We start from the raw sequence: 26141 nt of genomic DNA, 5'->3' as shown, positions 1-26141 counted from the left end.
AATATTTTAAAAATGAATTAAATCAATACATAAATCTATCACCAATTTTAATTTTAATTTCCTTTCTATCTTTAATAATATGTATATGCACTTTTGATCCAAATGTAATTTTTGTTTATATATACAGTTTTATAGTTTGCATTTTATGTTTGTTTTGCCCAATGTTTTACATTCAGTATGTGGATTACAAGTCTAATTGTTTCATTGTCGTTGTGTATTACTTGTGTCATTACTAGGTCATTTTTTTAATCCTCACCTGAGGCTGTGTTTATTGATTTGAAAGAGGGAGGGAGGGAAGGGGGAGGGGGGAGAGAGAGAAAGAGAAAGAGAGGGATAGAAGAACATCAGTGTCAGAGGGAAACATCAACCAGTTGCCTCCCATATGTGCTTCTACCCAGATCGAATCCTCAATCCAGGTATGTGCCCTGGCCAGGGATCAAACCCGCAACCTTTTTTGATGTGTTCTCCAACCAACTGAGCCACCCAGCCAGGGCATTACTAGGTCAGTTTTGACTGATATTTCTTCTCATTTCGATTTGTATTCCCTGTTCCGCATGCCTGGCAGTATTTGATTGGCTGCCAGGTACTTTTGGGGCACTGGATTATTTTCGTATCCTAGAGATTGTTGAATTTTCTTCTGATAAATTTACTTACTTGGAAACAGTTGTTCCTTTTGGGCCTTGCTTTTCAGCTTTTTTGGGTAGAACAGAGAGACACTTAGTTTTAGGGCTAAGTTTAACCAGACTGTTGATGTAAAACATTTACTCTTCCCAATGTCCAATCAATTTAGTCTGGCTGGTAGTGAACAGGCACTATTTCCGGTTTTTTGTGAGCTCCTGGAATTGTTCCCTCTAATCCCTTTGGGTGATTCTTTCCCTGGCTTCTGGCAGTTTTCTCCCACTGGGATTGATCAACACTCTCCGAAGAAGTAGGGGAGCCCTTGCACATCTCTGGAGTTCCTTCTGTGCCCTCTGTTCTTAGGAGTCACGCTTTACAAACTCTGGCCTGCCTGAGTCTGCTTCATCTTTTCAACTCATTGGAGGCTTCGCTCTGTGTGAGTTCGTCTTAGTACCTGGCCTCGGAAACCTTCTCCACACAGTAAGCCAAGGGCAATCACAGGCTGGTCTTGTTTACCATCTCTCAGAGTTCTTTGTTTGTGGATGTCCAGTGTCTTCAGAGCTCTTGCATATTTTCTGATGGGTTTTTAAATTTTTTCCAGTGAGAGAGAAAATCCAGTTATTGTTACTCTGTTATGCCCTCCAGGGGTAGTACCAGTGTTTGCTCATTAAATTTGACTTGGACACCTTTTTTGTTGCTTATTGGTTTGATCTTACAGAAGTTGTCCAAAAACATTTTTACCTGGAGTGAAATCTTTGACAATAGTATACACTGAAGTTATTCTTTATATTGTTATTTCTCTCATGTATATTCAGACTTTTAAAAAATAGACTCCTTAATGGATTTTCCAACCTCCAAAAATAGTAATCAGATTGCCTTAGAGCTTCCTCCTTTTCATTTGGTTTTAGATTTTTAAGCTGGAAGCTGCATGTTGCAGACTATTTCATTTGCTGAAGCAGGGGCCAGGCTCCCTGTGTGTGTCTTTGTTTGACCTGGCTTCTCATGCAGGTGGGCTGTGTTAGAGTGTGTGGCCTCCCAGAATTATTGCCAGGTTGTTTTGTGGATGGTGCCCTTTCAGTTCTGCAAAGTGCTACTACTTTTGGGTGAACTGGCCCAACTGGTTCATAACTGAGATGAGTCAGTCCTGCAACTGTCTTCTGTTAGGTGACCCCTGTATTTTCTTTTTTCTTCCATATAATCATCTCTCCCATTAATCTCCCGATAGAAGTATATGCACATAAGCACTCAAAATGCAGTGGTTCCATCTTTTTTATAGCTTGCCTTTGTTCGCTGACCTGCTCTTCCAGGAGAGGGACTGGTTCAGACTTCTTCCTACCGCCCTCCATTGGGAACCCCGCATACTCTTCCCTCTGACCACCTTGCACTGCTGAGACTTTGGAGTTCTGTTTTACCATGAAAAGGGGGCTGCAGCTGAGTGTTCACTGTCTTGACGTCAGTCTGGCCGCACCTCAAGCCCATGCCTCTCCTACTTGGGGTGTCAGTGGATTTTCTAGGATTTTTTTCAACTTCTTACACATGACTGTGTAGTTTCCCATTGAGGAGAATTGGTTGTTAGCGCATCTCAATCGTCTACTCTATAATTATGTTTACAGTGGTTGACATTTTATGGAGGAATATTTCTTAAGGACTTTTTCTTAGTTTTATTTTCCTTCATTTCTATGAATTTCTAGAAGGAAGTTAAGAATCTTGTTCAGGTACTGTTATGTCATCTGGATTTATGATTTTAGACAAATGATTAGAAAGTAGGACCTAGCAAAGCAGAAAATGTAGACATCCCTGTAAATAGTCCCCATTGAATGAGAAAGTAATGTAGCTTCTGAACTTTAGGGTATGTGAAATTTATCATGAACAGTATTGCCATGTTTGCTGACATAATTTGATGCTTGACTAAAGTGTATCATTATATAATTTTTCTTCTCAACACTTTATTCTGAACATTTTAGCCATATAGCAAAGCTGATATTACCTTTAGAATTACATAACTCATGAGCGCAAGGGACCATGTGGGTTATTCTCACATAAGAAGGTGTTTGGAGAAATTATTGAATGAAATTCTCTTTCTCCTTTGTTTTGTTGACGCTAGTGTTTCTTTGGGTACCTTTGACCCAAGGCCTGATTAAAAGAGGGAGGCAGTGGTTCTCAAACTTTGGTGGGTATTAAAATCGCCTGGAGCACTTGGGAAAACTATGGACGCCAAGTCCTCTCCCACTTCAGAGAGCTCGGGCCTCTGCACACCGTGTTCGTTCTCAGAGACGGATGCACACCATGCACACCGCCCTTGAGAACCGCTGCTCCAGACCAATGCTTCTGCGCGATTCTGGGGTCCTTGAGTGGTCAGCCTCTGATCAGTTCCTAGAGAACTGCGGCTCTGATACACCTAAAGGATCTGAAACTGCTTCCCCTACTAAATGAACTTCTTGAAGGTAGGAGCCTTAGTTTTGTTTTTAGGTTTTACTTTATCCTCAGTTCCTGGCGCTTATACTTTTTGGAGGCCTATGAGTAAGCGGACATGCTTCCTGGTTAAAATAGATCCAGTCTTAACACAGACTGCCTGGGTCTGAGGGGGCAGAGAAGAGCTGAGCTGTCTCTGATAAGGCTGTCACTGGCCAAAGGCTTTGTCTGAGCGTTACAGCTCTCTGAGTGACCCCAGTGCTCTTGGACCTTAGACCGTATCTCTGAATTCCATCGTCTCTTCTTCTCTGGCCTACCTTGTATTTCTAATTTAAGCTATGTTGGAAACAAGACCTACTTCACTGTAAATGGCCTAATTCTTCTCCTTGCTACTGTAGCTAAACAGAGTGTCACCATCCTCACCTGATACCTCTGGTCCTCCCTAGCATGGGCTGGACGGGGACACATGGGAGGAACCACAGAGAGGAGGTTCCCCTTCAGTTACTGACTGTGAAGTTGGTACTCAGTGAACTTTGTAAACTGCTGGGTTAAGACACAGGATTTTCTGTCTCTTCCTGTTCTCAACCCCCTAGTTTCTTTCTTGGTCCCATCTTGCCTTTAGTCCTCAGAAATCTTGTTCCCGTACCTGATGGTTCTTCCTCTGTCCGTCCAGTGGGCGATCAAGAGAACTCGCTGTGTCTGACTTTTGGCTGTTCCAAAGAATTAAAGATGGATCCTGTCAGAGACCTGCCACTTTGATCTCTGTCTGCACTCTCTCACCCTGTTACATGGTCTGAGTAAAAAAATAGGAAGATGCAATATGTACACTAACTTCTCAATTCCTAATAGTCTGGGTCTCTGTCCCTCTTCTTTTCTTGCTCACTTATTTATGTCTTCATCCGTGACCAAGAAATGCTCAGATCCTATAAATGCTATAGCGCTTGGAAAGTGTTTTCTGAATGTTCTTATTCTTACTTAGATTGAATACACTTGTCTGTTTTAACTTTGTACCATGGTGCTTCAGGATTTTTTGTCTTTTATTGTTTTTTAATATACTGTAGGCATATACCTAGTATTTTTTTCTGGGATGGAGTGGGGATCTCACCAAAACCTCTGGTGTCATATCTATGATAAACTATACTAATTTCAAAATGGCTACTTTATAAACAAGTAAGCTCTGGAAGCATCGTGAGCTCTATTTTTTATAAATCTGTGTTTGCAGTATTATGTATTATATAATTATTTAAGGACTACCCGGACTGAGATGGGCGTTGGAGATTGTTTTGGAAGGGCCCTTGCTGCTGTGTGTGGTGTGGGTGTGGGCGGGGGATGTACGTAAGTGAAGGATAAAGACTGGCCACGGCCGCACTGGTTCAACCGCTGCTCTTCCCTTTGCTTAGAATAGAAGCCTTAGGTAGGAGGCAGGGTTGCAGGAGCGGTGAGGGCTATCAAAGATGTACTATTTGTGTATTAGGAATTTTGACTATTCTGAACATTACTATATTGCTCTTTTTTATAGCCTGCTTCTAATATCTTATATATACCTGGGTCTCTGTGCTAAAGAAACTATTTACCCTGTGTTAATAACTATAATCGTCATAATCTGTTCATCATAGCCTAAAGAAGTACTGTGTAAAAAACGAAGGTTTTGCAAGGGCTGTGTTAAACTTCTATTTGTTTATTTGTATTACTAATATGTTCCAACAGGAAAAGCTTTCAAAGGATATTGATTACCTTATTGGCAAGGAGAGCCAGGTGAAGAGGCAAATTTCTGAACTAAACTTGTTAATGAAAGAAACAGAGGTAAATGAGAAACTGCTTTGCATTTTCATCTAGATAACTATTTTTTAATTAAAAAATTTGGGGCTAGTATATGAGTTGGGAGTACAAAATTAGATTTCCGTTTTGCTTTCCTGGGACTAGGAAGACAAATGTGAAATGTAAATTATAATGCTGTGTGTTTAGTGCTATGATAGAGGTAGGTGATTAAATAATATTGGAGCACCGAGGAAGGAACAATGAACTCTTTATGTGGCAGTTAATGTCTCAAAAGTAGTAATGTATGGGAAATGACAGCTTTTGCAATTACCTGTATTTTCCAAAAATACACAGGTCATGTTTGAAAAATGTACTGTCTATGGATAGGACCAAATTTATTTAATATTCCAGATATCCCTATGTATGTATACCTGACTTATGTTCATTAAAAGACATGTATTGGAATGTTCATAGCTGCATTGTTTGTAACAGCCACGGAGTGGAAACTAGCCAGTGTTCATCAGTGGTGGGATATAAGCCACAGTAAGTGGTCTGTGGCTGTGTGCAACAGTGTAGGCAGGTACTGCAGTTATACTGCAAGATGCCAGATAAAAGGAGTATAATACCATGTGATTCCATTTATAAAAAGTACCCAAGATGGTGAAACTGGACTAGATTGTCAGAATTCAGGATAGGAGTTGTTGAAGACGGTGAGGACTAGTGCCTTGGAGAGTAGTAAGGGTGGCGTCTGGGATGTTGGTAATGGTTTTTTATTTCATCTGGATGCTGGTTACATGGGTATGTTTGCAAAGATTCATTAATCTCTACACTGACCTACATTTTCCTGTTTGCATATTCAATAAAAATATAGAAGAATTGATAGCATTTAAAAAATACGATAAAGAGGACAGGATTGGGTTATTTTAAAATTACAAATATCTTTCACTGATTTAATGGCTGTTTCTTTTGTCTATGTGAAATAAATTGAAGAACCATTAACTCCTGATCACGTTAGAAGTTGTAATTCAATATAAAAATATCCTGACTGCTATGAGACTGTTATTTCTTGAAAATTTTTTCAAAGATGGGTTAAAATTATTGAGAAGTTATGTGAATTAGCAGTAAACTGCCAGTATTGCTTTTTTTGTTTTTAATATTCTTTTTCTGATATTTGGTAATTGTATTCACTACCCTAAATAAGTTGTTTTTCCATGTAATTTAAAAATGGAATTTTCTTCTTATATTTTTGTCTGATTGGTATAATCATCCAACACACAGCAAGTTACCACCTGGGTCGGATATTTAATAATCTGGGTTGTTTCAGGGACTGTCTCATTGGTCATTCCAGGTTAGTTCTACTCTGTTGGTTCTCAGGCATGCCGCCCTTTGGGAATAGGGGAAACTGGTACATGTTTTGGGGTTTTCCTCCAGTAGGTTGAAAACTGAGGAACTCAGGCATCCAGTATTCGTGTAGACACTGATGCCATGGGATCCTGGAGAAATTATTTAGTTTCTTGTTGTACCTTTGGCCTAAGCGCATTCGTGGCTTTATCAGTAAGGATTTTCTACACTAGAGAATTTGTTTCTATTCTTGACTTTGACTTAGTGATGATTGTGATACTGTGTTTTTTAATCTATAATTATACTTAGCCAGAACAAATATCCTTTTTACCTGTATATAATGATATTCCTGGTTTAATGGCTTAATAGGTCAGTGAAACACCACCCAGGTGTCAGCACCCTCCATCTTCTCCCACCACACCCATCTAAAAATAATTTGGCTGTTGCTGTTAGGAAACAGAGAAGGGAATCTGGAAAAATTTTTCTCACATTGCAGTAAATATTGGCCATCACTCATTGGCACATGCACAAGGCACTTCTGTAATATATTGTCAGCTTTTAAGAATATTCTTGGAGACTTTCTCCTGTTGGCCACTGCTGAAGGCCTGTTATGTTGAGTGCTTATGAGAGCTGTGATGGTCTTATTTTCAAAATCAGGTTGATGTCTGATTTTATTGACATGAAAAATGTTTACTACATTTGTAGTACTTACTACAGACAGGATCTTTTTTTGACAAAGTGGAGGAATACTTATGTTTACAGTGAAAGTAATGTTTTTGAGGCTATGTGACATTGTGGTGAGCATTTTATGTAAATAGATCTTTTTCTGTCTTCAAAAAATAAACCTATTTCCAGTTTTCAAAAGAGAAAAACTCAAGCATAAAGAATTTAAATAATTTGCATAAAGCCACATAGGATTTAATTACCATTAACATTAATTTGAAGAGTTACATTTTTATATCTTAGTAAAGGGTGTCCCTTTTACAGAGTTTCATGGCTTTGGTTTACTTTCTTTAAAAAATTGGAATAGGGTAGAAATGGTGAAAATTTTTTTCTTTAATTAGAAATGAAGTGGAACCATAGAAATGAAGAACACATGGAGGGTTAGCAACAGGGGAGTGGGAGGAGGAGAAGGGGGGAGAAGGTACAGAAAATAGCATAGACAGTAGGTAGAAAATAGATAGGGGGGAGGGCAAGAATACTAGGGCAAATATAGAATCTAAAGAACTTGAGACACATGGTCATAAACTAAAGGGGGGAATGGTGGGGGAGGGTGTGTGCAGGGTGGAGGGGAATGAAGGGGGGGAATAGAACAACTGTAATGGTATAATCAATAAAATATACTTTAAAAAAAGAAATGAATTATCATCTCCAGAAATGTCTTTTCCCATGTCTTTAGTTAATTTATACCGCAGTTTTCTTTGTATACAAATTGAAGGTTTAAATATTGTTAAATATTTAAATATTTAAGTGCACTTTAAATATTGTTTATCGCTGAACTTTGGTGATTAAAAGTTTCAGGAAGGTACAATATTATAAAACTACAATATATGTCTAAATAAAGATCACTGATCAGTCCTTGATGCCAAATTTCAGAATCAGACGCAATTTATTTTCTTTACAATGTTTGAGTTTGTTTTATTGAATTTGGTTATTTTGTGAAAAGACATTGGCAATTTGCTTTGCTTGTTTTATATAGTGTAATGGAGAGAGGGCTAAAGAAGAAGCAATCACACATTTTGAAAAGCTCTTTGAAATTCTAGAAGAGAGGAAATCATCTGTTTTGAAAGCAATCGATGCCTCAAAGAAACTCAGATTAGACAAATTTCAGACTCAAGTAGAAGAGTATCAGGGGCTTCTAGAGAACAATGGCCTCGTGGGGTATGCCCAAGAAGTGCTTAAGGAGACGGATCAGTCTTGCTTCGTCCAGACAGCCAAACAACTCCACCTCAGGTATTTCCCTTTTAACCTAGAATCTCCTTAGCAGTCTCATTAAATGCTGCTGTGAATTCCATGGTAGCACTGAGTGGTTTGTTCACGGTGAAGGTAGTTGTTAGGTGAGGCACCTCTTTCCTCCCTGTTAATGTTGAGTGGTTTTCTTTTGTTAATCACGTTGAAGACACTTAGTCTAATTTGCCTTTTTACCAATCATTGTTATGTAACATATATTTGTTTGAATCCAGAATCCAGAAAGCTACGGAATCTTTGAAAAACTTTAGACCTGCGGCTCAGACTTCTTTTGAAGATTATGTTATTGATACATCTAAACAAACAGAAGTTCTTGGAGAATTATCCTTTTTCTCTAGTGGTGAGTTTCAATAAAGGCAAAACCACACTCTTTTAGTCTTGAAATTATTGAATTTGCATTGTAGAGAAAACACAAATTCTCTTCAAATGGACATTATGAAGCAGATCTCAGTTGCTTAGAACCCTGGTATCTTAAAAATTGTATTTATGTTTTTAAAACTGATTTTGTGCGTAAAACTATATTGGTTTGCATTTTTAAACATTATGTAAATGGCATTGAATTGTATGTTTCCTTTTTGTGAGTTGCTTTTTATTTATTTATTTATTTATTTTTAGAGGGGAGGGGAAGGAGAGAAGGAGAGAAATATCAATGTATGGTTGCCTCTCGTGAGTCCCCTGCTGGGAACTGGCCTGCAACCCAGGCATGTGCCCTGACTGGGAATCGAACCACGATCGTGTGGTTCACAGGCCCGCGCTCAATCCACTGAGCTACACCAGCCAGGGTGTGAGTTGCTTTTTGAAAAAATTAACATAAATATTTGATCATACACAAAGTTCTGTTTTAAAGCCATATTTTAACTTTATATTATTTCATTATATAATTCTTTGTGCTACTGAGAGACACTTGTTTCTGTTTTGTCTCATATTTTAAACAATGCTGTATTGAACATCTTCTACAGTGGTTGTATGTGTGTTTCTCTAGGGCAGAAACCTAGCTATATCCAGGCTCAGAGTGACTCTACGATGATTAACTCTTTACCTTGCTATATGAGCTTGCTAGGGCTGCCAAAATAAATGATCTAGAGTAGGTGCCTTAAACAACAGAAATTAATTTCCTTACAATTCTGGAGGCTAGCAGTCTGAGATCAAAGTGTTGGCAGGGTTGGTTTCTTCCGAGTCTCCTTGTTGGGCTCGTAGATGTCATTTTTGTGTGTCTTTACTTGGTCTTCTTTCTGTACATCTGTGCCCACATTTTTTACCAGGAGACCAGTCATATTAGTCATATTGGGTTAGGGCCCACCACTCTAGTGACCTCATTTTAACTTAATTACCTTTTTAAAGACCCTCTCACTCTGAGGTGCTGCAGGTCAGAACGTCACATGAAGTTTTTGGGGGGGCACAGTTCAGCCCATACGACTTGCTTATGTTTGTGTTTTGCTGCTCCCCAGCAGGGACTTCTTCTTTTCCTCTTTTTTCCTGACCTTTTCATCCCCTTAGATTTCTCTTCTAGTGATGGTGAACAATTTCAGTCCTTAGAAGGGCATACTTTTATCTAATTACTATATAGGTATACATGTATGGATTTGTATATTCAATCAAAGAAAATTTACCTTTTTAAAAGTTAAAAACGCTGAAGGATTATTACCGTGCCCGCCTTTCTTTTCCAATCTATATCTGAATCTCCTTTGAGGTATATACTTACCTTGTGTATGATGACTGTCTTGCTTTTCCAGATAGGTACTTGTTACTCTTTCAAATGCTGATTCTACCTCGTATCCTGTACTCCCTCTTTCCCCAAAAGGTAGTGGTTTTCATGTATGCTAATTTACTTTGTAGCACAAGGTCCTTCCTCCCCTGGGGATCCCAAAACAGTGTTTGGAAAGATGAGGGGGAAGCTCAGTAATCTTGGATTACCCAGTGTGTAGCAGTGGGGAGTCAGCACCCAGCTTCTGACTGATGGATGTCTCCTCATTTTTCCCTGCATGCATATTTTTTTAGTAAGGTTTGTTTCAGAAAAAGGAAGGGATGTCTGGTGGGTCATACTAGTCATGTTATTTTGTAACTAGTGTTTTCTCTCTTTTCACTTTAGGGTATATTTTGGATGACTTTTTAGATCTCATTATGGTTGCAGAAATGCACCATACCCAGACATGCTTATACATTGCTGCATAGAACTGGGGGCTAAGGAGAAGAGGGGGACTACTTTTCCATTTCATACACTTGTCTATGATTTGATAAAAATGTGTGTGTGTGTGTGTGTGTGTGACTTTTATAGCTTATTCTGACCATATGACCCAAATAGTTAAACTTACTGGAATTTATTCTGTGGAAAGGATTATGGGTATGCACAAAGATTGAGCTGTAATATATTTTAACCATTTAACAGAAGCATGTTTTTGCAGACAGTTAATGCCGATACATACGTTTGGTGGAATGCCACCACGAGAAAAATACTGGCAGGGTCTATACAGAGTCATTGCAGTGATTATCTTTGAGTTACTTATCTTTGCATGTTTATGTAGTCTCTGATTTTCTTATAAAAACCATGTTTTTACCAAGAAAAATTTATTTAAATTGCTTTGCAACTCGAGGAAGAAAATATGAAAGAAAATTGTGTAATGTTTCAGTGAAGTTTTTGCTATATTCACCAAACTTGGATTTAAAAATATTTATTAAAATAATTGTTTATAGGAGGACACCAATGATCATTTTGAAGTTGAGGGTTGTTAATCAATAAATAGGTGGAAACTAGCCCTGGCTGGTGTGTAGCTCAGTGGATTGAGCACAGGCCTGCGAACCACATGATCGCGGTTCGATTCCCAGTCAGGGCACATGCTGGGGTTTCAGGCCAGTGCCCGGCGGGGGGCTTACGAGAAGCAACCATACATTGATATTTCTCTCCTTCTCTCCTTCCCTTCCTCTCTAAAGATAAATAAATAAAATATTAAAAAAATTAATAGGTGGAAACTGATGGCATACAATTAAAATTTTTACTTATTGTGTTACAGAATTTGAGTCAAGTTTTGTCTTATTTTTCATTCTTTCTCTTTTCAGTTATAAATATAAACATGCCTTTTTAGTCTCTGTTTTATGTTTTTTTTAAATTTTGTAGTAAGAACACTTGCTGGGAGAATGTATCCTTTTAGCCGGTTTCAAGTGTGCAGTACAGTGGTTGACCAGGCCCTGGGCTGTACTCCAGGTCTTTAGAGCTTATTCATCTGCTTAACTGGAACTTCATGCCTATTGATTAAAAACTGCCATTTGTCCCTTCCCCCAGCCCCTGGTAACTAGCATTTCAGCCTTTGACTTTATGAACTTGACTCGTTTAGATACCTCAATCATGCAGTCAGCATTTGTCTTTCTATGCCTGGCTCATTTCACTTGGCCCGTCTGTGTCCATCCCTGTTGTCACCTATGCGGGAATTGTTCTTTTTCTCACATGCACAATTATAAATTTAGAAAATTGTACAGTATGGAAAGGATTTAATTATTGTCAACACATCATTTTCATTAAGGAAAAACATGATATTTTAACATTGTTTTCTGTGTCATATTTTTTTCAGGCATAGATGTGCCAGAGATCAATGAGGAACAGAGCAAAGCTTATAACAGCGCTTTGATAAATTGGCACCATCCAGAAAAGGACAGAGCCGATAGCTATGTCCTCGAGTATCGGAAGATTAATCGAGATGAAGAAATGCTGCCTTGGAATGAGATAGAAGTTTGTGGCACAAGTAAAGTTGTTTCAGAACTTGAGAGTAATTGTAAATATGCCTTCCGAGTGAGAGCCTACAAGGGTTCAGTGTGCAGTCCTTGCAGCAGAGAATTGATTCTTCATACTCCTCCAGCTCCAGGTACTGTGGCCTCTGGGTGTAACAAAAGTGTGGAGTTGGGCCATGTTGTCTGTGTCTGTGAAGACCAGCAGTGATGGCAAAATTCCATGTAGGCTGAGGAGGAGAATATTAGACTTTTGACTGATATCAAATAAAGAAATACGTGAAAGGAAGACATTTGAGGGAGCAAGGCTATTAATTTGGGATTAAAATAGCACAAATGCTACCTTATAAGTTTTAAATAGTGTAAGTCTATGTTTTTTATTAGTTTATAGAAATCTCTGGAACATGGTATTTAGATAGATATGTAAAGATCTATTGGTATGATGTGAAATAGAATTTTGATTTACACTGATTTAGACTTGTCTGAATTTTCTAGTGCAGTGATTCCCAGCACATGAGGACATACTAGAACCAGATGTATGGCTTTTTTTCCGTGTTAGAACTCCTCTTGCCCAGCTACCTGCCCTTCCCCTTTCAAGTTAAAACCCACTGATACTACTTGTAGAGAGTCTTTGGATTGTTACAGAATGGGAGTGATGTACAGTTCAGCTGACGTTCACAACAACATCCCCATGGACGGGAGACACTTAGACCAGGTTGCGCTCCTTGTGGTTTGCAGGAAAATGTTTTTCCTTGTTGGTTGTTGCCTTGGAGTTTCTGTCAGCTGATCTTTGGACTGCATTGCCCCTGCCCATTTTAGTGGCTTCTGTACCCATATTTTGTGCAGTCTCTCCTCCTCCTTTTGTTCAGAGTGTACATATGCACTATTTATTTTCCATACACATTGTGGCAAATTTAAAAAAATTAGGATGCAAATAAATAGGGTTGGTTAAAATTAGTTTTCCTGAATTCTAATAAAATCCAGTAGAGAGTTTTAGGATGGATTTGCAGGAACTAAATAAGTATTTTGTAGTTTATGCAGTTTCAGCTGTCTTTTCCAGTCTCTGACCAAAGGTAGAAGAAAATAGAAACCTGAAATAGCTGCTGTTTCAGTAACATAGTGGAGGGGAAGGCAGAAAAGAAGTGTTAAAAGTTGTCTTCCTGTTCTTTGAGAGAAGCCATTATGAATAGGGTGCCCATTTAAATTTATTTTGCAAACTGGAGGCTTTTGAGGTCGAAAGGAAGCGTGACCTACCATGTTGGGACAACAGGCATTGCCAGAAAGAGTGGTCAGCTGCACACGGAGAATGGTTTTAGTTGGAAGACAGTTTCAGAAAATGTGGCATAGTGACATTAAAATTTACCATTTTAACAATTTTTAAAGTGGCTTAAAATTTTTTTCAACTACAGCTGACATCATTCTACTAGTTTTGAGGGTACACCCCAGTGGTGCACAGTCGGCAGCAGCCTCAGGTGCACTAACACACTGACAGCGTTGTGAGATGTGCAACTCACATCTCCGGAATTTTTCATTTCTTTCCAAACTGAAACTCTGGCCATTAAATGGTAACCCTGTTCTCCCTCCCCACGGAGCCTGGTCACCTCGCTTCTACTTTCTGCCTCTATGGATTTGCCCATTCTAGGTATCTCACATAAGTAGATTCATATAACCCTTTTGTGATGTCCGATCCCAAGGTTCATTCATGCTGTGGCATGTATCAGAATTTTCTTCCCTTTTTAGGCTGATTAATATTCCATTGCATATGTGTATACCACATTTTATTTATCTGTTGATGGGCATTTGGATCGTCCCCAGGTTTCAGGCAGGTAGCCAGTGCTATGTTAATGGACTTGAGTTGATAGAGACTTATGAAAAGTGGTGTCATCTCCAATCTCTAGTTGAGGAAATTAAAGTTTAGGTTAGACTGTAATGAAATGCTTGAGGGGAGATTCACACCCATGTCTCTCTGAACAGAAAGCCTGTGCTTTCTTTTTTGCACTGCACACTGTCATGTCTGCCATATTGAGGAATAAGGAAAAGATGTTATTAAAATGGCTGTTCTTTTTCAAATTTATAAAATTTGCAGTAAATAGTTAAGAAAATATGAAAATGTATACCCCTTTACTTTAGGGATAAAAGGCAGATACAGTAGTATGAAATACTTAGGATAGATTTGTTGTATCTAGTCCAAAGAACCACATTCATACATTTCCCATATTAAAATATTTTCTTCTCCCTTTGAGGTTTCTTAAGATTTTCAGGTATGGAGAGTTTACCGGAAGTTATTTCTAAGTTGGGGTTTTGGTTTGTCATAGTTTGGTCTAGAGTAGTATGATACATCTTACCTCTTTTCAGTAATTTCCATCGGAAAAACCATAAATTATAAAACTGCTAAATATTTCTCAGGCTAATTTGAAGTTTTCTTATAGTTTTCAGTTTCCTCTTCGATGAAAAATGTGGCTATAATAATGAACACCTCGCACTGAACTTGAAGAGAGACCGTGTAGAGAGCAGAGCCGGATTTAACCTTCTGCTTGCCGCAGAACGAATGCAAGTGGGCTGTTACACAAGTTTAGACTACATCATTGGAGATGTTGGGATTACGAGAGGGAAGCACTTTTGGGCCTTCCGTGTGGAACCATATTCATACCTGGTAAAAGCGGGGGTCGCTTCCAGTGACAAACTACAGGAATGGCTCCGTTCTCCCCGGGATGCCGTTAGTCCGAGGTACATCTTTTTATTGACCTAGAACTATGATTCTGTTAAAAGTAAACGTGTTTACTTAGCAAGGTAAGGTTGAAAATAGATCTGGATTTACTTATTACATTTTCAGTACATTTCTTAGATCCAGGAGTCTGGGCTATGTTTATGCAGTTGGCTGAGAAAATGAGTCAGGTTTCTTTATTCACACAGGGAAATAATGAGATTTAGCAGTTAATTTATGATGCCGAGAGTAAATAAGTCTGTTTTTTTTCAAGATTTTGTTCATTTATCTTTAGAGGGGAAGGGAAGGAGAGAGGGAGAGAAATATCAATGTATGGTTGCCTCTCGTGAGTCCCCTGCTGGGAACTAGCTTGCAACCCAGGCATGTGCCCTGACATGGAATCGAACCATGATCGTCTGGTTCACAGTCCCGTGCTCAATCCACTGAGCTACACTAGCCAGGCTAAATAAGTCTGTTTTGGATCCCTCTTGATTATGCTATGGCTTTGCAGTTTTAAATTTTGAAAGTCTTACCACTTACCTTAATCACGTGATAAAAATCATCCATGTGTGTATATAGTGACATGTCTCTAATTGCCACAATTCCCAGTTTGATACATGTTGTTCTTTTGTTTTGGAACACAGTATCTTTAAACCTCCCATCCGTGCTTTACAGAGTTAGGTTGTGGCAGATATGCTAGCACAGCAAAGAATTCCAATTTCCTAACAGATGGACTATTTAAAGGAGATTGGCTTAATCTTTGTAGATGGTGTAAGGTGAACTACCTTAGACAAACAATTTTTGACCACTTACACGAACAGAATCTCAGGTTAATCTGAATGATAGGAAAAATTTTTGCTCAAAGATGGGAAATTGATGTAACAATGAAAATTGTATTGGAGAAATGGTTAATTAAACATAGTGGCATGTTCATTTGATAGAATGTTAGTATTAATCATATTTAAAAAGTGTGTAATATGAGGAATGTTAGGAGTAAAAAAGACTAAAATGGTAGCTGTCATATGATCACAAATATATAAAAAGAAATTGCATAGGGAAAAAATGGCAGGAACTTAATATCAAAATTTTCTACAAGCTGCTACTGCTTAGTATTACAGGGAAAAAACCCTTTGTAGTACTTGCTAACATTGTAGATCTGGTAGAAATCTCAACTGGGAAATAGAGGTATTGGGAAGAGAATGAAACATGCTTTTTTCTTCTGTATTATTATGCAGTGCCTACTCGTTATTTTTAATTCTCAGCCAAGGATGTATTTGTTGATTTTAGAGATTGGAGGTGGGGGAGAGAGACACAGAGAGAGAAACAGTGATTGGTTGCCTCCCATATGTGCCCCAACCAGGGATCGAACCTACCACCTGTTGGTGCACAGGACGATGCTTCAATCAACTGAGCCACCTAGACAGGGCTGTTTATATAGTTTGTAATTCCCTGGCTCAGGGCACACATCTTGGTTCTGTATTTCCTACACATGATTATGTGCTATAATCTTTGACAGGTCCTTCAGTCCTTGTCTTCCTGCTTTATTTTTGATGGGCCAGAGTTATTTTTTAGGGTCTCATCTGTGTATATATCTAGGTAAAAGTGGGTGATGTTTTAAGACAGAATTTGGGACAAGTGTGTTGGTATAATTCTGAATGGCAATGTTTAACCCTTATGGTTTTTTTTTAATAGAAAGTTTTTGCTGTATAATTTATTTTAATTTTAAATCAGTGTATATGGTCTTGTAAAATGTTTCAAAGATACTCAAAAGCCTGTGGATAATGCTACAGACGAGATTCTACTTTGTGTGTTGTGTTTTAGATATGAGCAAGACAGTGGGCATGACAGTGGAAGTGAAGATGCCTCTTTCGATTCTTCACAACCCTTTACATTAGTTACTATAGGCATGAGGAAATTTTTTATACCCAAGTCACCTACTTCTTCTAAGGAACCTGAAAATAGAGTTCTTCCCATGCCAACAAGCATAGGGATTTTCCTCGACTACGATAAAGGCAAAGTGAGTTTCTATGACATGGATCACATGAAATGCCTTTACGAGCGCCAAGTGGACTGTTCGCACACCATGTATCCAGCGTTCGCGTTAATGGGCAGTGGAGGAATTCAACTTGAAGAACTCATCACAGCAAAATACCTAGAATACCAAGAGGACATGTAGTTTAAGCGTCTGACGTGACTTAGAATGAAAAATGTAAGCAAGATAATGCCTTGGTGTTAACCTTGTAACTAATTACATATCATCTGAGTATTCTGTCGCCACACTTGTCTTTTGTGTGTTTCTTCTTCAAAGACAGAAAACCTACACGGCCTTACCTCTTCATGTCGCTTTCCATTCTGCCTTTCCCAGACAGTTCGAGGGCGTGTCTTTCTTTTTTATGAACAGGAAACCTAATTTATTTATATTAGCTGGTGTTGCTGATGCTTATGTTCCTTTTGTGTGGGGAATGCATACAAATGTATTTATTAAGCTTTTGTGTTTGGTTTTTCATTTTTATATCATGTTTATTCCTAAGATGTTTTATAAATGCTTTATGGATAGAAATTAGTACTAAGCATTGTGTCTTGTATTTGTTTTTGAAAGGAAAAGAAAGGTATAGATAAGGAAAAAGGCCACAGAAATGGTAATATATTTAAATGGAAAAATTATGTATTTTGAGATGTGTAACACATATTAAGAATATATTGCCTGGAAAATGAGCACTGGTGTGGGTTTTTTTTTTTAAGATTTTATTTATTTATCTTTAGAGGGGAAGGGAAGGAGAGAAGGAGAGAAATATCAATGTATGGTTGCTTCTTGTGCGTCCCCTGCTGGGAACTGACCTGCAACCCAGGCATGTGCCCTGACTGGGAATTGAAACGTGATCCTCTGGTTCGCAGGCCTGAGCTCAATCCACTGAGCTACACCAGCCAGGGCTGGTGTGTTTTTGTTTTTGTTTTTTTTTAAGACAAACTGTATTCTTGGAGACATTTAAAAGCATTTTCTTAGATGTAATGTCCCTTCTTGCAGGGAACACAAAGTTAGTGGTAAACACATTAAGCTCTTCACTTTAATATTTATTTTCTCAGAAAAACTTGTTTTTAAATTTTCTTAGTTGCTTTATGAAAATATTTGCTCCACTTTAAATATTAGTGGAGATACATGGATATTTGTCACTTGTTTTTTTTATCCCCTCTTAAGATTTTCTTTTTGGGGAGCATACATATTATGTATCTGATTTTCCTGGTTTATGTTTACATTTTTTAAAAGTTCATGATCTATTTTTAGTGTAATTAAAAATATTATAAAATGTGGAGTGACTAACTGGTCAGCTGTGTGGCGTTTTCTGTGGCTCATTGATTAGTAATGAGCATTGGAAATTATAACCAAGTAAAAGTACAAATTTAATTATTTAAGAGTAATAACTAAAATCATAATGACTGTATCTCAATTTAAAGAATTACTTTTATCTAAATTTTATGTTCATTTTTTAAAGATTTATTTATTTATTTTTAGAGAGGGGAAGGGAGGAAGAAAGAGAGAGAAACAGCAATGTGTGGTTGCCTCTCACGTGGGCCCCCACTGGGGACCTGGCCCGCAACCCAGGAATGTGCCCTGACTGGGAATCGAACCACTGACCCTTTGGTTCACAGCCCGTGTTCAGTCCCCTGAGCTACGCCAGCCAGGGCTTATATTCATTTTTGAGACATGTTTTTTCTTAGGTTGTTTTTAAACTGGTTGGTTTTTTGAACTTAAAATGTTAGAAACTGGACTCACCTTTTAGCCCTCATCATTTTGGAACATTTTTGGCATGTTGCTAGGTGACAAACACTCTTAGACCTTTTTTTTTTACTATATAATTTTAATAGAAATCTCTTGTTCAGGTCGGTAGCACACAGTCCCCTACCCTGCACCACATGCACACGACCAAAATAGAAAATACCGTGGAGAATATCAGTGTGGAGTAGGCTCGGTCACTCCCCGCCAATGAGTAGCACTTTGCGACATGGGCTAAACTAGACAAATACGAAGTGTTTGTTTCGTGGCTCCTGGTGCAGTAAAACTGCTGAAGTCACATGTGAACTAAAGTTTGATAGTCCAAGCCTGGGAAAGCACATACTATGTAGACAGTTTACATAGAAGGCTTTAGTAGGAATAGGAAAGCTGTTTAAAATGTATAGTTGTATATAAATCATTCTTGATGTCTTTCACTTTTAATAAAAGTTAGAGTTAAGTCAAGTGTAATCATTGAAATCTTTATTGCAGGAATTCTTAGTATGTCTATATGGAAAATGGAAGCAAATTATTTATGAAAAGATGTTTAGCTGAATATTTTAACTTGGAGCTAATTTTTATATAATGTTATTTCAGGCATTGAATTATTAGCTTTAATTCTTATGGAAGTGATCATTAGGAAAGCTTAGCATAAAACTAATTTACTCCAATTAATCCATCTGTTTGTCTAATTTTCCTGATTCATAATAGGTCAGACTTTGATCAGTGATTGGTGCTTTAGTTCACCTTTATAATCTTGGGTACAGGGCTCTCTGGTCACTGTGATTCGTTGTGGATCACAGTGAAGTGCTATTAATGCGTGATGTGTGTTAATTTAAAAAGGCAAATAAAAGGAGATTCAGGGCTATCCCTAGGATACTGTGTAATAACTTCTCACATTTACTGTCACTTTTCTTGAAAGTAGTAAGAGCCAGAGCTGTCTCCCAGGATTGAACGCAATCTGGTCCTGTTCAGTCTTTTGTCTTAGCCCATCGTCTGATTCGGCTTTGAGCGTGTGTGCCATGTGGAAATATAATCAGTTGTATTGCTACAGAAAACAATTGAGAACTAGTGTTTGAGGCAAGAATACTCTTAAGAAGTTATATTCTACCACATAAATTTGCATTCATTTTAAAGGTGTTGGAATAACCTCCTGAGACTTGAGGTTTTTTTCTTGGGACTCTTGCTTTAACAAATAAACCTGAAGGAATTTAAGTTTTTAAAGTTTGATTTGGAGCTACTTCATTTCACAAAAAGTTTTTAACTCTTGCTATTTAAGTCACTGAGCTGTGAATTAAGTATAAAGTGAACAAATCAGTCCTGCTAGGTTCCTGTTTTTTAGGAGCTTAATTTTGAAGGAGAGATGATGAAAATGGAAGGGACCAAAGAGCATCTGAGGTGGGAGCTAGCATTAGGTTTGGTGATCAGGGAAGCCCCTCTGAGGAGATGATACAGTTTTGACACCTGACTGTGATAGATTGAACATAACATGCACAAAGGCTTTGAGATAGTACATTGGTGAGAGTTCTGGCGGGACAGAGAATTCACTGTGGATTCTAAAAAGAAGTTACTGAAAGGATTGCGTAGAGATGAGGACAGCCTAGGAGGAAGAGACAAGCAATGGTGAGCTGTGGAGAGACTCGCCACAGCCCGGAGCTATTCCTGCCCTTAGAGCCCGGGGACAGAGGGAAAGAGTGACAGGATCTCAGGGACAGTGAGACACTAAGAACATGTCGCTTGGTGGCGATGAGCTCCTTTAGCTTGACCTCGTCTGGGAAGCACTTTATCTGCCCTCCCATTCTAAATGACAGCTTTGCTGGTAGAGTAATCTTGGTTGTAGGTCCTTGCCTTTCATCATTTTGAATACTTCTTGCCAGCCCTTTCTTGCCTGCAGGGTTTCTTTTGAGAAATCAGCTGACGGTCTTACGTGAACTTCTTTGTGGGTAACTCTCCTTTTCTCTTGCTTCTTTTAAGATTCTCTCCTTATCTTTAACCTTTGGCATTTTAATTATGATGTGTCTTGGTGTGGTCCTCTTTGTGTCCATCTTGTTTGGGACTCTGCTTCCTGGACTTGTATGTCTATTTCCTTCACCAAATTAGAAGTTTAGTTTTACTTTTTCAAATAAGTTTTCAGTTTCTTGATCTTTCTCTTCTTCTGGCACCCCTATGATTTGAACATTGGTATGTTTAAAGTTGCCCCAGAGGAATTTAAGTTTTCATTTTTTGTTTTATTTAAAAAAATTTTTTTTTAATTTTATTTATTTATCTTTAGAGGGGAAGGGAAGGAGAGAGGAAGAGAAACATCAATGTATGGTTGCTTCTCGTGCATCCCCTGCTGGGAACTGGCCTGCAACCCAGGCATGTGCCCTGACTGGGAATCAAACCGCGATCCTCTGGTTGGTTGGCAGGCCCGCGCTCAATCCACTGAGCTACACCAGCCAGGGCTAAAAATTTTTTCTTCATATGAAATGTTAAAGGGACTTATTTAAGAAAAATCAAAACTATGAACATTAAAATGATAATGAATTCACAACCCTCAACAACTGAATCTAGAAAACAAACCAAGCAAACAACCAGAACAGGAACAGAATTGTAGGTATGGAGATCATTTGGAGGGCTATCAGTAGGGAGGGGGAGAGGGGAGAATGGAGGGAAAGGTGCAGGGATTAAGAAACACAAATTGGCCGATACAGAATAGACAGGAGGGATGTTAAGAACAGTGTAGGAAATAGAAAAGCCAAAAGCCAAAAAACTTACATGCATGACCCACGGATGTGAACTAAGGGGGGTATTGCCGGAGGGATTGTGCTGTATTCTTGGAGGGAAGCAAAGGGGGGAAATTAGGACAACTATAATAGCATAACCAATAAAGTATTTGGTTTTAAAAGAACAGGTTGCTTGGTAGGAGTTGGGGTTGTTGTGGGAGGCAGCTGTTTCCAGAGATGTGGTGCCAAGACAGAGAGGGAGTCGGAAAGAAATACCCACCTGATCTGATCTGCCAGGGCAGCCCGTTGACCACACCTAACTGGATGCCAGCCAGCAAGGGCTTTCCAGAGATGCAGGCAGCAGGGGCCACCTTCCTGGGGTGGAGACAGGGAAAGCAGGGACCTAGCAGTGGTTGTGGGGCAGCATCAATGGAGAATAACTGGCCCAAGTGGGAAGGAGTTTGGTGTATTTGAGGGGAAGGGAGGCTATGGACCATTTTGCTGACTGCTTAAATAAGGGTATTTATACTGTTCTGAAATGTTAAAACACATTCAGAAATAAGACTTAGAAAGCTATGCATCTTTATTTACCCTTTTACCTATTAGTATTCCCCTCCCTGGTTAGCCATTCTGTGCTCTGGTAATCAGAGGCTAATGGAGTTGCTCTGTTCTCAGTTTGTTGTCTGTTGTTTGAAATCTTCCTTTGGAATAGAGGAGAATAATTAAGTCTTTGGTTAAGAAAAAGTATCCTTAAAGTTCTGACTAGACTGGTAATTGCGTGTAAAGTAAGATTGTAGAATACTGTTAAAATGAAAATAAATTGAAATGTGCTGTGCACGAATTAGACATCAGTCTAGTCTGACTGCCTGTGGGTAGTTACAAAATACTTTTAAATAAGATTCTTTTATTCCCCCCCCTAGATTCCTTTGTTTAACCTATCTGAACGCAATGCTTTATTTTATATTTTATATTTTATTTTATTTATTTTTAGAGAGAAGGGAAGGGAAGGAGAAAGGGAGAGAGACATCATTGTGTGGCTGCCTTTCACACACCCTCTACTGGGGACTTGGCCTGCAACCCAGGCATGTGCCTTGACTGGGAATCGAACCAGTGACCCTTTGGTTTGCAGGTCGGCACTCATTCCACTGAGCCATACCAGCCAGGGTTCAATGCTTTATTTATTAAATATTACTACTGCTTGCTTTTAGAAGACCTAAAAAAGTTCCTTGGTGTTTATATTGGTATGTGGTTCAAATGCAGTTCGAGTCTGTGCTGACTAGCTAGATTATATGACTGCCTCTAGAAATCTTTCCTTTCTTATAAGTCTTGATCTCCTAAGACAAGAGTATTCTCAGAGCTGGTATCGTTTGGAATAATAGATCTGTCATGTAATCTTAAGACTATTGGAACAAACTGATTTTCTAACTTTCTTTCCTAGATGAGTGGTAAGGACTGTTAGCTTTTATAAAAGTATATTTTTTCAAGATAATATCTATATATTGTATCTGTGTATTTTCAAAATACCTGTATAACACCTTAATTTGTTTTCCCCATTTGGATTCTTAGTACCCTAGAAAGTCGCTGCATTTTTTTTAAGCAAAGCGTCTCTGACAATATGGAAATAATTCCTTGGGTTACCAGTTCTGCCTATAACCTTGACATGCAAGCATTTGAATTCCTTCTTGAGTGCCTTGAACTGTTTTGCCTCAAACTTTTTGAGTGATAGGGGATTCCAAAAGCATTTTTAAAGTGTAAAGGTTGGTACATCGTCATACATGTCTAAAGGGTGACCTAACATAACAGTTGTTTAAAGGTTTGGGGGAAAGGCCAGGACTCCATGAGCAAGTAAGTCTGGGTGACATCTGTTTAAGCAAAGTCAGATATTTTATTTTTGCAGGAATTCTCTCAGCATTTAGTGCCCATTTGACTCAATCTTACAGCGAGAGCATTCTAAGGAACTTATAGGCATAATAGTTACAGTTAGTGTGGATTTTTGGTTTGGATTTACATCTGACGTTTGTCGTAATTTAACAGATAATGTGATTTTAGACGAGTTGTTAAGCTGTGCGCGTCATCTTACCTGTAAAATAGTTCTAGGGGTCTGGACTTCAGGTGAATTAGATCCTGTATACAAAGGACTCAACACAATGCCTGGTGTGTTAAACCAGTATATGGTGGCTTCACATGTACATCACTAGCACTTCTGAAAATAGTATTTAATCTCGTAAGAGATCTTTCACAAATGATGAGAATATATTTGAATACAGAATTATACTAAGGGAATTGTAAATTGTATGTTCATCTGCTGTTATTTGCTTATGATGCCCAAACACCAAACTGGAGAGATATATGAATATTTAATTGGAGGTATAGTTCAGCCAGTCAGATAAAAATTAAATCCAGTTTTTCGTGAAATCAAGATAGTCCAGAATTCTCTCTTTCTTATTATGTAACAGGGAGCAAGAGCTCATAAACTGCATGAAAAGGACTTGGGTGGCCCCTGTCACGTGTCCGTCTCAGGTTAACTTAGTCCAGGATTGATTTCTCCTGGCTCCTGAAGCCTGCTGATGGTGTTGGTAATTAAGAAGCAGCAAGCACCGTGGAGCAGTGCTTCTGAAGTGCTAACGTGCATGAGTCACCTGGGCATCGGGTTAAAAAGCAGAATGTAATCAGTAGGGCTGAGGTGGGGCTTGAGAGCCTGCATTGCTCACCAGCTCCAGGTGAAGCCAATGCTGCTGAGCCCAGCTCACAGACGGAGGAGCTGGGCTTCAGAGAAGCGTTCCTCCCGCAAGTGTGGCGGGGGAGCCTTGAGAGGAGGTATCAGCATACACCATTTTTTAGTGAAAATTTAAAAGGCTCAACTGGAATGGGAACTATCATCTGAAGCAGGCCTCATGGTATTTACAGGTAAGGCCAAAATGATCTCTTAAAGAAGCTTTGATCCTCTTGAGGGCTGGGGCAAACATTTAATTGAAACTCCGCCAAGTGCTTTGTCGTTCAGTAAGGTAGACCTCAGAGATATTCTGGGTTCGGTTCCGGACCACTGCAATAAAGCTAGTATGGCAATAAAGCCAGTATGGCAATAAAGCCAGTATGGCAATAAAGCCAGTCATAATCTCTGCCTGGTGGAGGAGTCTTGTCTTCAATTTGTAAACACACATCTGTGAAACACAGTAAAGCAGAGTGCAGTGAGAAGAGGGCTGCCTGCTGCAGAGTGTGGGCTCCCCAAATTCCGTGCAGGGCTTATAGGGCACCACCACCACTTACAAAAAGCCCGCTGTGGTTTGTTTTACGTTTCAGCATGTATCTTCCAGACTTTCTTGAGTAGAATTTGCTTGATCTTCCTGACCCCGAGTCCCTGGTAAACAAATGAGTTAATTGTAAAATATATCCACAGTTAGCTAAGAGGTTTGTTAGGATTTATCATTTCAAAAGTTTACCGTTTGTTGATTGCTATATTCCAGGAACTACGCTAACTGCTTTAGGTCGACCTGATTTTAATTGTCATAAAAATATCCCAAAGAGGAGTTTACCCATGCAGGTGAGGAAGCTGAGCATGGAAGAGATTAAATAACCCCCCTGCGTGGATCTCGAAGCTTATTAGTGGCTGGGCTGGGATTTAACTCAAAATCTAAATGTTGAACTGTTAACCAACCTTCCTGTGAAACTCGCTTACATATTGAGGAATGTTTGCCACATAAAATATTGTTTCTGTCATGCTTAAAAAACAAGTTTTTAATGACTGCATAGAATTGTATTGTTGGATAGTTAGATTTGATAGTCTTTGCTCTTCCAAATAATGCTTCAAAGAATGTCCTTGGTGAGGGGTTTTAAAATAGCCACTCCAGGAGGAATGTCTGTATATGTTTTGTTTCCTCATCTGTAAATGCAAAAAATACCTATCTTGTAAAAACCAAAACACTCGAATGCCTCTGTCTCTGGGCAGGGCACACACTCCGCCGTTTCAGGGTGTCTTCACCACGTCCTTGTTACTTGCCCTGCCTAGAAAGCCTTTGGGTTTTTCAAGGTCCACATAGAGTTTTGAAGTTACATAGAGGGAATTGGGAAGATGGGGAATTCTTATTTTTAAGAAATAGCTTTACTGGACTCTGCTTTTAAATGGTTTCAAAGACAAGTATAACTCTGAAGTTGGTAACACAAATGGTTTGACAAGGATTCTGGTGGTAAGAACTCAGATCCATAGGCAGTTTGCAGATTTGGGTCTATTCTAAAATGAATGGAGTTACTCTATTTCAGTTAGGGGAAATCCCAGTATCTAGAAAGTGTAGAATTGTTCGAGGCAGCACCTTCTCCAGTTAGTAGCAGAGATGCGTGTACTTTGGTGACGGTGTCCCATATCTGACATTATTCATAGTCTATAGCACTCTTCACTGTCTTCCTTTATGCTAAAATATAAGTTGTTTCAGAAACCAGCTTATATTATAATATGTGAATAGTCTCATTTTAGTTCTATTTGAGACAGTTTCCCTAACGCCCCCAAAGATCTTTGGCTTTGATAGTTTTAACTCAACCAGGAGCCACAGTACCCCTTGGTTTTCAAACTGTCGACAATTCATTTGCACAGAGTTTGAGAATTAAAATGACTTTACACCTTAAAAGGCTATTTATGGAACTGAAAAGGTTTTCAGTGTCTTCACTTTCCATAGCTCAGCATTTCACTCATGTATCATTTGATTTAGGGGCAATAGAAATGAAAGGGGCATTGAGTTAAAAGAAATTACATTGTACTCGGTACAAAATATTTTGATGGCGGAGGTAAATTATTTGAATTCAGTTATTTCAATCCATTATTCAAATGATTCAAATAATTGCTCCTAATTAATGTAGGAATGTAATTCACTGACCTAGACTTAATTTATGTACTTTTGTATTCTTAGATTGTGGTGACCCATGAGGTTGACCAGTTTACCCCCCAACTGACCATTTTTCTAAGGCTCTAAGTTTTTCCAATCGAGATATCCTGTGAATAAGGACATGAGACAACCGTTTGCATTTAGGTGTCTATTGAATTGGATCTAGACGTCCGAGGAACCCACATCTCTATTAGGAGAACAGATGAGTGCAGTATGACAAAACAAAAACAGACAAAAGCCACTCACACTAGAGGATTCGATTCTTCCGTGCATTG

The 26141-nt window shown here is 38.7% G+C and overlaps 1 protein-coding gene across 4 annotated transcripts in view; it reads left to right on the top strand.

Annotated features, from left to right (window-relative positions):
* Positions 1 to 17276, top strand: part of TRIM36 (tripartite motif containing 36) — a 42011-nt gene extending 24735 nt beyond the window's left edge. For 3 of the 4 annotated variants that reach the window (XM_037032333.1, XM_037032335.1, XM_037032334.1), the window contains exons 5-10: positions 4738 to 4833; positions 7829 to 8082; positions 8313 to 8437; positions 11661 to 11951; positions 14244 to 14541; positions 16340 to 17275. In XM_037032333.1, coding sequence (XP_036888228.1) covers positions 4738 to 4833; positions 7829 to 8082; positions 8313 to 8437; positions 11661 to 11951; positions 14244 to 14541; positions 16340 to 16694 — 1419 coding nt within the window. In that variant the 3' untranslated portion in view covers positions 16695 to 17275. Of the gene's footprint in view, positions 1 to 4737; positions 4834 to 7828; positions 8083 to 8312; positions 8438 to 11660; positions 11952 to 14243; positions 14542 to 16339 lie in introns of all 4 variants that reach the window. The other variant, XM_037032330.1, reaches the window with a different exon arrangement.
* Positions 17277 to 26141: the final 8865 nt, after the last annotated feature.

Source organism: Sturnira hondurensis, unplaced genomic scaffold, assembly GCF_014824575.4.
Source record: "Sturnira hondurensis isolate 20B ecotype Veracruz unplaced genomic scaffold, ASM1482457v3 Scaffold0021354, whole genome shotgun sequence".
NCBI classification, from domain to species: domain Eukaryota; kingdom Metazoa; phylum Chordata; class Mammalia; order Chiroptera; family Phyllostomidae; genus Sturnira; species Sturnira hondurensis.
This window is presented reverse-complemented; position numbering and strand designations above follow the sequence as displayed.